The sequence below is a fragment of the Adiantum capillus-veneris genome, chromosome 7 (genome assembly GCF_014529385.1).
Source record: "Adiantum capillus-veneris isolate H3 chromosome 7, ASM1452938v2, whole genome shotgun sequence".
NCBI lineage: Eukaryota > Viridiplantae > Streptophyta > Polypodiopsida > Polypodiales > Pteridaceae > Adiantum > Adiantum capillus-veneris.
Window position 1 is genome coordinate 7,047,739 of NC_140937.1, and position 11,797 is coordinate 7,059,535.

Below are 11,797 nucleotides of genomic sequence, written 5' to 3' on the forward strand. Positions count from 1 at the left end.
TGTAGGAGCTCGTGCATTTACTTTTGGCTTCGCAATCTCGAGCCAAACAAATTGACCGCTTCCTTGAAAACTTCGCTTGTGCATAGGCTGCTAAGTGGGAATCGATCGATCCGCTTTTAAGCCGATAGTTGGTGTTGGTCTTTCGAAGTCGTCGATGGCCAAAGCTTCATGGTTCTATCCAAGGAGGACTTCAAAAAAGCTATCAAGATGGGATGTAGCTCATCGCTTAGGCTAGTGCACTGTCGTTGCCTCAAGGAAAATCTCCTTAACGTTTCAGAACACTCAACGACCATTGCCATTGTGGGAACATCCCCATCAGGCGCTGCCCAAAGCCCAACCATAGCACTTTGTCCAAAGCTCTACCAAGGAGTGTTCGGGGCAAATGTGTCTCAGCTTAATATCGTGCCGTTTTTATTTCACAAATGCCGGGTGAGGGCAAGTGCAAAAGGAGAAATTCCGCCCCAAAATAGAGAAAAATAGTGTAAAATTTTGAAAACATAACCTTTTTATTTAAAAAAATCCTTTTGACAAGTTCAAGAAAAGGAATTTTGTATGTTTTGCGAAAATGGTATTTCCCGAATACTGTTAATAATAATAACAAAGTTTGAAGGCTGGCAGTAGCCCTCCCAGTGGTCCCTCTTCACTGCCGTTGTCCACGTCTGTCGCCTCTCAAAACGCTGCCGACCGTTCCCAGAAGGACGCTGTCAACCATCGGCTGTCAGGACGCTGTCTTGATGATGCAACCTTAATGAGCTCCTCTAGCCTAGCATTTTAGAACGCTGCTACCGCCTAATCTGCCTTCTATCACACTATTTTAAAAAGGGTTTCCGAGCCACCTGCTTCCACCTTCAAGAATTGCCGGCAATGGACGTGTTTCCCTTCAGCATTTTTAAAATCGCTGTTGCAGAAAGGCAAAAAACGCCACAATGGAGGTCGCCTCCAATAAGAACCACTTCTCGTCTTCTATTCCTCCTCTTTGTGCCGCTACGATCAACAAACACGACAATCTAATACCATGTCAGTCGAGGATGCAAAAGTGTAGGACGGGAGAATATACGAGAGAGAGATAGATAGATAGATAGATTTTATTATCGTCCTCGGAGGTCAAATATGACCTATGGGACCAAAGTTACATGTGATGTAGTATGTGTATGGCTGATGAGTGACTCTCGATGCTCCAAAATTATAGTGATGAGAGTCGCAATGGAGAGCTCACACTTTGGCTGGGAGAGGAAAGTGTGTAGGTCTAAGTTATGGCTGAAAATGTGAGAGAAGCAAGTTCGGATGTGATCAAAAGCTGAGCACTCTAGTAGTGTGTGGTACTCAGACTCTCGAACTTGCAGTGAGCATAATGTGCACAATCGATTTAACTCTTCTCCGTTGCCCCAACGCCCTATCTCGCATCGAAGGAAATGGGAGCTAAGCCGAATTGCTGCGATAGTGCGTATCGCGGACAAGGGAATAGGTTCAAGCACATCCTGCCGGGCAGCCAGTCTCCGGTGTAGTCCACTCCCCACCTCTTCCAGCCATAGCCAACGGCACCTTTCCATCCAATCCGAGCAGGCATTTTCAGAAAAACCGTCTCCTCGAGGGCTGGCTGGAGCAGTTGTGCTCAAGATTGGCAGCCAGCCATGGAAGATTCCTCAGAATCTTCTGGCTGGCCAGTTGGCCGCCAAAAAGTGAGCTGCACACGTAGGTTAACACCCCTGCTAGATGCCTTTCAGCTGGTCAGCCGTCCTAGATGTGCTCATGCTAAGAGAGAGAGAGAGTGCTGACAAATAAGTAGAATAAAGTATACAAGAACAAAGTTTTACATTACTTCGTGATAAATACACTCAGCAGCTAATATACAAGAGCAGAGTTTTACGTTTCCACACAAAACCTCTCAACCCAGAGACAAGGGTAGCCACAAGAAAATTTTCTACATACACTGGCATTCGTCGAGTCCACCTCCTACACGGGAAGACACCTCCTGGCCTTCTGTACTATCACCTCAATTTAAGAGCAATGTGCATAATGAGGCTTAGTACACAAGCTGAGGTTCAAATTCAGCAAGGTCGACCGACCCAGAGTCGACAGGGGACATGAAATACGCAGCAATAATTTCCCCAGCCAGACCTGCAATAGCTGGTAGCCTCTGCAAATTCTTCATGAAGTCTGGGGCATCGCTCTTCCCAATGGCCATGAGCTTTTCATTGTACTCCACCATCCGGTCAAGTTTGGCCTTGAACTCAGGATTCTCCACATCCAGGACAGCAGGGAAGTTTCGAGCAGTGATCCTGTTGGTCTGCATGCCACAACATCCCATTGAAATCAGCTCACAGCAAGCACATGATGCTACTATGACAAAAATTGCACAAACAAGAATCTATGAAGCCAGACACAATGATGCAGCAAACGCCTTTGAGAGCCTCTTCATATAAGAGATTAAAACAGTCTACACAGAGCAAAGCAAGTGCATAGACAAATTCCTGCATAATACCTCAATAATAACATGCATGTCAAACTCCTTGGTGTCAAGGCCAATGCCCTCGTAGAAAGTTGTCCGTTGGCAATCATTGAGATACATGGTAACATATACCTGTCACATAAAAGCCAAACGACAATTAGTCCCCTCATCATGCTTCAACACGACTGGTACAATGAAGCTGAAAATGACTTACAGAGAGGCAAAAGAATCGCGACCACAATTTGGCTTGCCAGTCATTCAAGAATTGAGGCTGCGCCTTCAAGAGCGCAGAGAAGAAATCACCATGCCGATTCTCATCCTGGCACCAGTTCTCAAAATACTTGAAGATTGGGTACAATTGATACTCAGGGTTCTCCTTGAGGTGCCTGTATATGGTAATGTACCTCCAGTACCCGATCTTCTCAGACAAGTAAGTAGCATAGAAAATAAATTGCGGCTTGAAAAAGGTGTAAGTCCTTGCTTTAGTGAGGAAACCGAGGTCAAGAGCGAGGTTGAAATCAGATAGGCCCTTGTTAAGGAACCTATATAATAACAACATGGGGCTCAATAAAGACAATTATAACCCCACATAGGGCGTCTCTTAATGCAGCAGTAAGAAAGCTGTTGCACATTAACTATAATTTAAAAAGAAAACATACCCAGCATGTCGTGCTTCATCCCTGGACATAAGGGTGAAGATTTCAGCTACCACTGTTTTCTGTAAAAGGTATACAAGCCAATTACAAATTAGTGAACATAACACATGATACACACCTACATACACATATACAAAACAGATGACACCATAAATTCTTGCGTTCAGGCAAGCACGCATACAGCCATCTGTTTTGCATGCAGAACAGACCATAATCATGATATCATACTCACATGATGACAACCACAAGCCTGTTTCAAGTTTTGACTTCACCCAGAGTTTCCTCTTGACTGTTTACCGTACGTGGGGATTTGAGGTGTTTCCATTAGGTCAAAGGATTTCAGGGATTTAGCTGGCGTTTGTATGTGCACACAGCACAACTCACAGATAATCACTTGTACAAAACATTCTTGATTATTCTCGTTACCAACATTCACATTTCGCGTATGCTACTCGTGCGTTAACTCGTTCACAAAACTTCATCCCCGGACACCCAATCACCGAATGAACATAAACATAACAAACAGTAAATTGCATAACTTCATGCAGAGAGAAAAGTGATCATAAACAAGTGCAACATCATAAGTTGCACTTTCCAGATGCAAGTTGCAGAGGTTGCGATGTGGCCTTAGTGATTTTGGTATCTAAGTGAAATGCAGGTCTTACACAACTCACAGAATTACCTTGAGTCTTCGTCCAAGCTCCTTATAGAGGAGGAAACCAGAGAATTCAGCAGTGCAAGATCTCTCGAGAAACTCCACAAAAATCTGTCTCATGGGCCCCTGAATCTGCTCGGCAGCTTTCCGGAACTCAGGGTTCCGCACAAAATGAGTCTGGTTGTAATCCGTTTTGAATTCCTGGAGCAGAGCATCAAACTCCTCCTGCTTCAGATGGTTGTTGATTTCCTTGTTAAACATACGCTCCATCTCGTCGAAATCAGTGGTGTAGAAGCGGGGCGTGAGCAGAGTGTCCTTAGCCAACTCCTTGGAACCTGCTTTGGGTTTCTCTGCCACAGACGCGTCCATGGAGACTCTGTGAGCGGAAATCGCTGTTGAGGAAAGAGGGTAGGGTTTGAGGGTGAGAGAGATGGAGCCCCATCGCACGGACGCAGGAGCAGGGGAGGCAGGGGCAGCAGGGAAGACGCGGCTAGCCGCGAATTCCGACGAGCAGGAAGAAGTAAGGGCCGCCATTGCCATTCCCGCCCAGAGAGAGGGAAGAGCACTGGCAGGCAGAAGCTCTTACAAGCTGCGCAACAGTAGCAACTCCCACGTCGAATGTTCCCTTCCTACGTCGCGCTATCAGTACAACACTACGTGGCGTTAATCGGTGCAAATATCGATGAAATAAAGTTAGTTTTAAAACTAAAAAACGTTGAAATAAACACACATCAATGTCGAATCGCCGGTATAAGTACCGATATTATGAGTGTCGAAATAAACCATGAAATGAACGTCGGAATACGCAATAAAATAATCGTTGGTAATATTATTGCATATTTCGACATTGCTATCGAGGTCTATATCGATGTCTGTACCGTACTTTGTATCGATGACCAAACTTATAAAATTGTTTTAGGCAGAGAGGGTTGAGAACGGATGCTGCATGTACTGCAACAAAAGTGCACAAGCAACCGCACTCCACCTACAAGCCGACGCTCAAGAGCGAGAGTATGGCAATTAGCAAAATTGTAAATAAAACATAACCACAAAATTAAAAGCTTGATCATGGCATAACGACATAAAGATTTTATAACCATAATTAAAACATGAGTTGAAAACTGCAAAACCATAAACATAACTTGTTTGCCATACCATAACCATTACCATAACTTGTTTGTCATACCATAACCATAACAGCCATACCATCATTACACAATCATAACCATCACCATCACATGATTGCCATACCATCATAGTAAAACCATAACCTTAACTTGACTGCCAAATCTTAACCATAACATTTGTGCCATACCATAAACATAACCATAAACCATAAACATAAACACTACAAAATTGTACATATGCAAACAATCATTGAGTGAGAAGACCCTCATGGTAATGCCTCCCAGTCGACGTCCTCTCCCTCCTCCTGCAGCTAGGTCAAAAGGGCCACAAGTCCATGCTTGTACCCATACTTCTCCTCTCGGCGTGTCGGAAGGCGCTTCACGACAACTTCCTGCAAAATTATGGTTTAATCATTAAATAAATCTTCAAATAACATATATATTTTTCATAATTTAAAGCATACGTATAATACTTACAAACTCATGTCGAAGCGTATCGTGGCCTCCACTTCCAAGATTTGACGCTCCAGCAGACTCCAAACGTGCTCTGGCTGCATCTCTCTGCTGTTGAAATCTCTAAGGATTGTCTTGTGTGTCTCTCATGCAATCCTCGCCCACTCCTCTGTGTCCAACCATGCCGACTTGGGACTGCTGTCATTGTACTTGTCACTCGTCTCTGACCGACGGTGTGACATTGTGAACTTCGCCACGCTCAAAATCCAGGGGTTCGAGATTGGATCGTACCCCTCTACCGACATGTACTCTCTGTGAATGGCCTCGACGATGTAATTCTTTCTTTCAACATTGAAGTTATCCCAAACTTCCATCTCAGAGTGACCAAACTGAATCGTACAAAGCTGTCGAATCCTCTGTCACATGGCCTTTCCGACCCTATCCGCCACAACAGTCCCATCCCTGCTCTTGTGCACCTTTTTAGGATCATGCTCGTGTGATCCCCAAGGTGTACGTGGTGTGCCAATCGGTGAACTATCTACTGAAGAGAGTGGTGGACGCTCTCTCGGTGGTGTGGACGCATCGGTAGAACCGCTACCACAGCAACCACCGCCTCCAGAACGACGTCTACCTTGTCTCGAGGATGAACCACCCATCGGTGTAGGGGACACACGAGTCCTAGGCATAGGGGGCACACTAGACTGAGGTGTGGGGCCGCTCGGTGTAGGGACCACACTAGCCCCGGGCGTAGGGTCAACCGTAGCAGGTCTAGAGGGACCTGCTGCCCAAAGGTGTTGTGCCATCGCGATCTGCTCTGGTGTGAACTAAAACAAAAACGAGCCCATCTGCTCGGGTGACATGTCGACCGGAGTGACAGAAAAACTAAAACTAGGAGAGTATGGCTTATCGTCATCGGCCATGGCTAATCACAAACAACACCCACAAAATATGTTAGTTTATAGAAGAAATGCTCAATCCATACAAATAACAAATCAACGAAGCTGTTATACAAATGAATGAATCTAAAGTGTATTGTAGATTAATAAAAAGAGTTTAACAAAAGAGTTCCTAGCCAATCGTGCATGGTCCACATGAGAATGCCTTGCACATGTACATTTTTTCGTTCAATTGGTTGGGACATATCAACCACATCGATTTCTATCCACAAGATTTGGAACTCTTTTATAAGTGGTGCCAAATAGACGTCCATATTCTTTGCTTTGTACTTTCCTGGGACGATCAGTGACAACAATAGATGGCCCTTCTTGATAGCGAGCCATGGTGGAAGATTATAATTAACTTGATAAATAGGCCACGTGCTCCATGACGAACTCCATAATCCAAATGGGTTTACTCCGTCCATTGCCAGACCAAAGCGGATACATCGAGGCTTGTTCTTAAATGTAGGCCAACTTTCCTCTATGTGCTTCCATGCACGAGAGTCAACAGGTGCCCGCATCACATCATCTGTCGATCTAGTATTTGAGTGCCATGTCATCAAAGCGACTATGGACTTGCACCTGAACATGCTCTTTATTCTTGGAATGATAGGAAAGTGTCGGAAGGACCTTTGCAGGGATACATTTTCCTTGTGTGTCCTCCCTGTACCTGTTTGATCCACAATTGGGACATTGTTCCAAGTTTGCATACTCATTGCAAAAAAGTATACAATCATTAGGACATGCATGTATTTTGTGATAATCCAACCCCAAATTAGTAAGAAGCTTTTTAACGGCGGCTCGACAGGTAGGGGACATGTGATTCCCTTCTGGCAAGATTTGCTCATTGATCAACCTATCGTTACATGAACAAGTCAGCCTTTTGATCACTTTATATGAACTATAATTTGCACTTTATCATGCTTAGGATACAATGTATTTACCTAAAAAGCTCTGTGGACTGAGACGTCATACCAACCGTAGACAAACTGCAAATTAAGCATTGCCAACGCGGTATGGAGAACTGAGATTTGCACCAGTGTAGAGCGGCATGCGTGCAAGACTTTGCATCATCTCGCCCTCTTTATCATTGCTATCATGTCGTCGATATGAACGGGATGGCTGAGGTTGGTCCACAGTACTGTGTTAAATGTTGTCGCCTTCTATGTTGAAATCCATGTCAAAGAACGCGTCTAACATCTGCTCCATCTCTACTTCTTGAAAGAGCAAGGGTGTGTCACTCACCGCCCTACGCTCACCTTCGTAGAGGATTCCTCACCGTGAAGGAGAAGGAGCTACCGTCGTGCCGCGCTCAACCGCCTCACCATCGTCGTGCCTGTAGACATGTAGTAGTGTTAGTGTGTATACACGCTTCACCAGGGGCACTTTTCTCCCACTAGGTTTTTTCCCCTAGACATCTGGTGTGAAAGGACACCTTATCTCTTAGGGTCTCATATAAGCTTTGTAGCTCTGAGTTTGTATATACTCTATTATTCTAATACAGAGAGAAAGACTACAGAGATCTTGTACGCAAGCTCTGTGTCTTCTCCTTCTCCATCTTCTTCCTACTCTGAGTTGCTATCTTCCTTCTGTTTCCTGTTTCATCATCTTCAACAATTGGTATCAGAGCAAGGTGATTTCCAGAGCCTCTACTTGCGTTTTCGCGTCTGCGCGCGCAATCGCAGTTTTCAGGCAGTTTTCGGAAAATTTGCTCGTGGGAGCATCCTTGACGTTCCGGGAGTATTCTCAGCAGGTGACCTAGGTGACCTGAGGTTTACCCCCCTTTTGAATCCATTCGAGCCCTCAGAATTTTGTTCTGAGCAGCGTAGCAGAAGTTACTTTTCGGAGGCGTTTAGATCAAGAGGGTGTGCTTTTTGACAGATTTTCTTCAGGTAAACAGTTCTTTTGGGAAGCAGCTTGTCTTAGCTTTGTGCTAAGATTTTGTGTAGAGTTTTGCTTGCATTGAAGAGGAGATTTGTGAATCTCTTGGAGGTTCTTTTGCTCTCTTGTGTGCATCCACAATATGGCTCAATCTACGAAGAAAGAGATTTTTTGTGCGTTTACATCCGAAGACAAATTGGATGGTACCAACTATTCTCTTTGGTCTTTTATGGCCAAAAATGTTTTGGTTGGTAAAGGATTGTGGGATTATGTATCTTGAGATGAAGTTCGTCCAGGTAGCATTGCACCTGCCACGTCTGGTTGTGGTGCAGCTGTTGGTACAGGACCCTCACAAGTCACTCCAGAGCAAAAGAAATGGGATACTAAAGATGCACAAGCTATGGCTGTGATTGCCTTAACCATAAAGATGACAATCACACCACATATCAGATCTTGCAGAACTTCTGAGGATGCTTGGAACACTCTGCAAGCTATGTTTGGAGGAAGAAACGCTGCCAGAATAGAGTTTTTGAAGAAACAACTTGACAAAATACAAATGGACGAAGGTGACGATATCGTCGAGCATCTTACAAAAATCAGGGATCTTAAAGAGCAATTGCTTAGCATTGATGAAGTGATTCCAGAGAAGGACTTGGTTTCCAAAACACTCAATTCACTACCACCATCTTATTTGACTTTTCAGACTTCTTTGACTCTGTCTTTGTGAGCTAATCCTGAGCCTCTTCGTTTTGAAGAGTTAGTGGCTGTGCTATTGCAGGAGGATCAATCACGTAAGAACAAGTCTTTACAGGTGGATGGTATGGATCATGCTCTTGTTGTACAGAACAAAAACAAGGGTAAAGAGAGTGCTCATCACTCCAAGTCTGGTGCAGGACAGTCTTCAGAGAAGTCTAAAGGTGATTCCGACAAGTCCAAGAAGAAAGATAAATGTCACTACTGCAAGAAACTTGGTCACTACATTAGTGAGTGTAAAAAGCGAATTGCTAAAGAAAAGAAGAAAGAGTCAAGTTTGGTTGTTTCAGCTTCCGGTGATTCTTCTACAGCTAAAGAAGAGTCTGCAAACTTTGTGCAGGATTCTTATGCTTTCTTAGTATATTCAGATTTTTCTGCTTACAGTGTTGACGAGACACAAATGATTTGGTACTTTGATAGTGGTGCATCCAGGCATATTATTTCAACGAAGGATTTGTTTTGTTCATTGGGTGCAGGTCTAGCAGGAAAGAAGGTGACATGTGCAAATAATGCTTCTTATCCAATCAAAGGCGTTGGTAAGATTTTGATTACCATTTCAGATGGTTCAGATTTATGCTTGCCAGATGTCTTATATGTTCCAGGGATCAAGAAGAATTTGTTGTCTGTATCCTCTCTTGCAAAAAATGGTCTTCGGGTCATTTTTGAGGATGACAGATGTGTTGTACGAGATCAAGAGAATGGTTATTCTCTTATCACTACAGGTACGGTGGAAAATGGACTATTTGTGCTAGATCGTTATGAAAATCAAATTCAGGTATGTATTGCAAAAACAAAGACTCAGGCCATGCAGGATGCTGAGTTGTGGCATGCTAGATTTGGGCATGTTGGTTATGGCAGTTTGATGACTTTACAACGTCATAATATGGTGCATGATTTGTCTTTATTGGAGATGCCACCAAGACATGTATGTGAAGGTTGCGTTCTTGGAAAGATGCACAGATTTGCATTTTCGCAGGATGGTTCAGTTAGAGGGACACGAAAGTTGCAGCTTGTACACAGTGATGTATGTGGTCCTATGAGGACGCCATCTTTGGGAAACAGCCTTTATTTTGTGACCTTCATTGATGACTTTTCCAGGTTTTGTTGGGTGTATCCACTCAAAGCAAAGTCAGATGTGTTTGCAATTTTCAACATTATGTCGCCATGGTTGAAAATGAAACAGGTTGCAAAGTATAGATTCTTCGTATCGATCGAGGAGGTGAATACATGTCAGGTGCATTTAATGATTTTTTGGGAAAGAAAGGCATTAAACACCGATGCACTATGCCATACACACCACAACAGAATGGTGTTGCAGAAAGGAAGAATAGGTCTTTAATGGAGACGGCTAGATATATGCTCAAGGCTAAGAGTTTGCCTCATAAGCTATGGATGGAGGCAGTTGCTTGTGCAGCACATGTTTTGAACAGGTGTCCTACTCGTGCCTTGAAGACTATTACTCCATATGAAGCTTGGTATGACAGAAAACCTTCAGTCAGTTATCTTCGTGTTTTTGGTTGTCTTGCTTATGCTCACATCCCTCAGCAGTTACGTGGGAAGCTTGATGATAAGGCAATCAAATGTATATTTGTGGGGTACAGTGATGGAAGTAAAGGTTATACACTTTACAATCCTACTACAAACAAGATTTGTGAAAGTCGTGATGTAATTTTTGCAGAAACTACTGCTCAACCTATGGTTGCTTTTGATGTACCTCATATGCAGACGCATGATGTATTTGAAGGTTTGCTTCCTTCTTTTGTGGAGAATCAAGAATCACAACAGGTTGATAATCTTGATCAATCTTTTGATCAGCATGTGACACCTCATGATGTAGAGGAAATTGTGTGTGAAGAGCAAGAAGTTCTCAGGGAAGAAAGAACCTTGCCTAAATGGGTTCAAAAAACTTTACAGGATAGCAAGTTGGATGCATCGTTGCCACGAAAAACATGTGTTGGTACTACTTTTGGCAGAGAGCAAGTAGATTTGGCTTGCTTTAGCACTCTTTGTGATGCAGATGAGCCTGATTCATTTGAATAAGCTTTAGAGTGTGTTTAGTGGAAAGATGCTATGCAGCAAGAATTGATTCTATTCATAAGAATCATACATGGGATCTAGTGGACTTGCCTACAGGTAAAAAGCCTATTGGTACAAAGTGGGTTTTTAAGGTAAAAAGAAAACAAGATGGTACTGTTGACAGGTACAAAGCAAGGCTTGTGGCAAAAGGCTATGTGCAACAGAAAGGCATAGATTATGATGAAACCTTTGCTCCTACTTCTCGTGTGTCCACAGTTAGATCACTAGTTGCAATTGCTGCTCATCATGGTTGGAAAGTGCATCAGTTGGATATCAAAACTGCTTTTTTGAATGGTGATTTGCAGGAAGAAGTTTATGTAAGTCAACCAAGTGGTTTTGTTGTAAAAGGTCAAGAGCAAAAGGTATGTAGATTGCGTAAAGCTTTGTATGGTCTCAAACAGGCTCCAAGAGCATGGTATGAGAAGATACATACTTATTTGATTGGCCAGGGATTTCAGAATAGTCCAACAGAAAGTACTTTGTATGTCAAAAAGAGAGATAGAGTTCTCATTATGCTAACACTTTATGTGGATGATATGCTTCTTACAGGAAATACTGCAGATGAAATTGAAGCGTTTAAAGATGCTTTGAGAAAAACCTTTGAGATGTCTGATCTTGGTTTGCTACATTATTACTTGGTTATTCAGTTTGTGCAATCAAAGGATGGCATATACATGTTGCAGGCAAAATATTTGCATAAAATTTTGGACAAGTTTGGTATGCAAAATTGTAAACCAATCTCTACACCCGTAGAAACTGGATCAAAGTTGAGCATGCACGATGCTGGAGAACCTTTTGATGTACATACT

At 43.2% G+C, this 11,797-nt stretch overlaps 1 protein-coding gene across 1 annotated transcript; it reads right to left on the reverse strand.

Moving 5' to 3' along the window:
• Positions 1 to 1,795: 1,795 nt before the first annotated feature.
• LOC147453395 (magnesium-protoporphyrin IX monomethyl ester [oxidative] cyclase, chloroplastic-like) lies at positions 1,796 to 4,400 on the reverse strand. Its single transcript, XM_086515583.1, has 5 exons — positions 3,788 to 4,400; positions 3,109 to 3,167; positions 2,664 to 2,991; positions 2,483 to 2,581; positions 1,796 to 2,287 (listed from the first exon to the last, which is right to left on the reverse strand). Exons 1-5 carry the CDS (start codon positions 4,298 to 4,300, stop codon positions 2,024 to 2,026), a joined length of 1,263 nt encoding a protein of 420 aa, XP_086371709.1. The 5' UTR covers positions 4,301 to 4,400; the 3' UTR covers positions 1,796 to 2,023.
• Between the last annotated feature and the right edge of the window lie 7,397 nt (positions 4,401 to 11,797).

Bases quoted from the DNA above. Each gene is read 5' to 3' on its own strand.
- LOC147453395 (XM_086515583.1), bottom strand. From the start codon at position 4,300: ATGGCAATGGCGGCCCTTACTTCTTCCTGCTCGTCGGAATTCGCGGCT. The intron at 3,168-3,787 runs GTAATTCTGTGA...TACCTTTTACAG, and splicing joins AGCTTGGACGAAGACTCAAG to AAAACAGTGGTAGCTGAAAT. The intron at 2,582-2,663 runs GTAAGTCATTTT...TTTATGTGACAG, and splicing joins CGCGATTCTTTTGCCTCTCT to GTATATGTTACCATGTATCT.